We start from the raw sequence: 1,162 nt of genomic DNA, 5'->3' as shown, positions 1-1,162 counted from the left end.
TTCTTCTCTGAATACTGAATTATTACTGACTGGAATAGAAGAACAAATTTGTGCAATTTTAGCAAGGATATGATCATCTGCTTGAATAATTCCATTTTCAACTCCTTTTAAATATTTAACTAGAATGTCAACTTTCTTTTTTAATGTTTCTATAGCATGACTTATTCCTTCTTTTTCTTTTTTATCAGTTTCTACTGAACTTCCTGAATTAATGATCTCATTAATACCAATACGTTCAACATCAACAGATGCAATACGATAGTTACATGGTACAAATAATTCATTTCTTAATACACAAAATGTGATTGGAATTTTATCTGTTTCTTTTTGATAACATTTACTTATATTTAATATTAAAAATAATCCGTTCTTATTTTCACCAACAATTTGACTATGTAATTCAATATCACTAGTTAGTGGCTCTCCATTAGCCATTCCAGCATACCATCCAACTACTTTGTATTCTTTATTTACTTCTGAATTTAATTTAACACCTTCACTCATTTTAGTTAGTAATTGACTCTCTGGAATTTCAAATGATGTTCGTACAATAACTTCTTCTTCATTTTCAATTCCAAGTAATATCCCTACACTTCTTTCAGGTTTGTTTGTTCCACAATTAATTGTTTTATGTGTAGCACTTTGGGTGATAGAAATCAATGCAAGAGGATGCAATACAACTTCTGGTGTTGTCATTATCTTTATGAGTTCAAGTTCATTTTTCTCTTTTATTAAGATTGAGGTTTAACACATATTATAATTTGTTATATATGACGTAAATAATAATAAGATCATGATGAACTAAAAATAAAAAGATAACAATAAAAAATTTCAAAAAGGAAGGATAAAAACGAAATTGAAATCTTAAAAATCAGAAGAAACTAGAAAATTGAAAGAAATGGAAGAGTACAATCAAGCACAATCCCTTTTACAACAACAAAACGATATGTTGAGTGAGGCACTTGTCATTGGAAGAGAGAATGAACAAATTGGAGCTGAAACTCATCAAATGCTTGTCCAACAAGGGGAACAACTAAGAGGAGTAAATAACAAAGTTTGTTAATTATTTTTATGAAAATAATGTTATTTAACACTTTATTTACATACTTCAAAAGGAAAAAATGTTTATCAGTTAGTTGGATGACATTGATCAAACGTGACT

At 28.1% G+C, this 1,162-nt stretch overlaps 1 protein-coding gene across 1 annotated transcript, besides 2 other annotated features; it reads right to left on the bottom strand.

Annotated features, from left to right (window-relative positions):
• Positions 1 to 696, bottom strand: EDI_218240 (COP9 signalosome complex subunit, putative; the record flags this gene model as incomplete). Its single annotated transcript, XM_001736647.1, has 1 exon — positions 1 to 696. A coding segment is annotated over one exon (696 nt), but the record flags the coding sequence as incomplete, so codon positions are not given.
• Positions 342 to 364: a sequence feature (AT_rich).
• Positions 697 to 777: 81 nt separating the features above from the next.
• Positions 778 to 899: a microsatellite.
• The last annotated feature ends 263 nt before the right edge of the window (positions 900 to 1,162 follow it).

This window comes from Entamoeba dispar, genomic scaffold (assembly GCF_000209125.1).
Source record: "Entamoeba dispar SAW760 scf_1105229460003 genomic scaffold, whole genome shotgun sequence".
Classification (NCBI taxonomy): domain Eukaryota; phylum Evosea; order Mastigamoebida; family Endamoebidae; genus Entamoeba; species Entamoeba dispar.
Note: the sequence above shows the minus strand (reverse complement) of the source record. Positions and strands in the feature narration are given on the sequence as shown.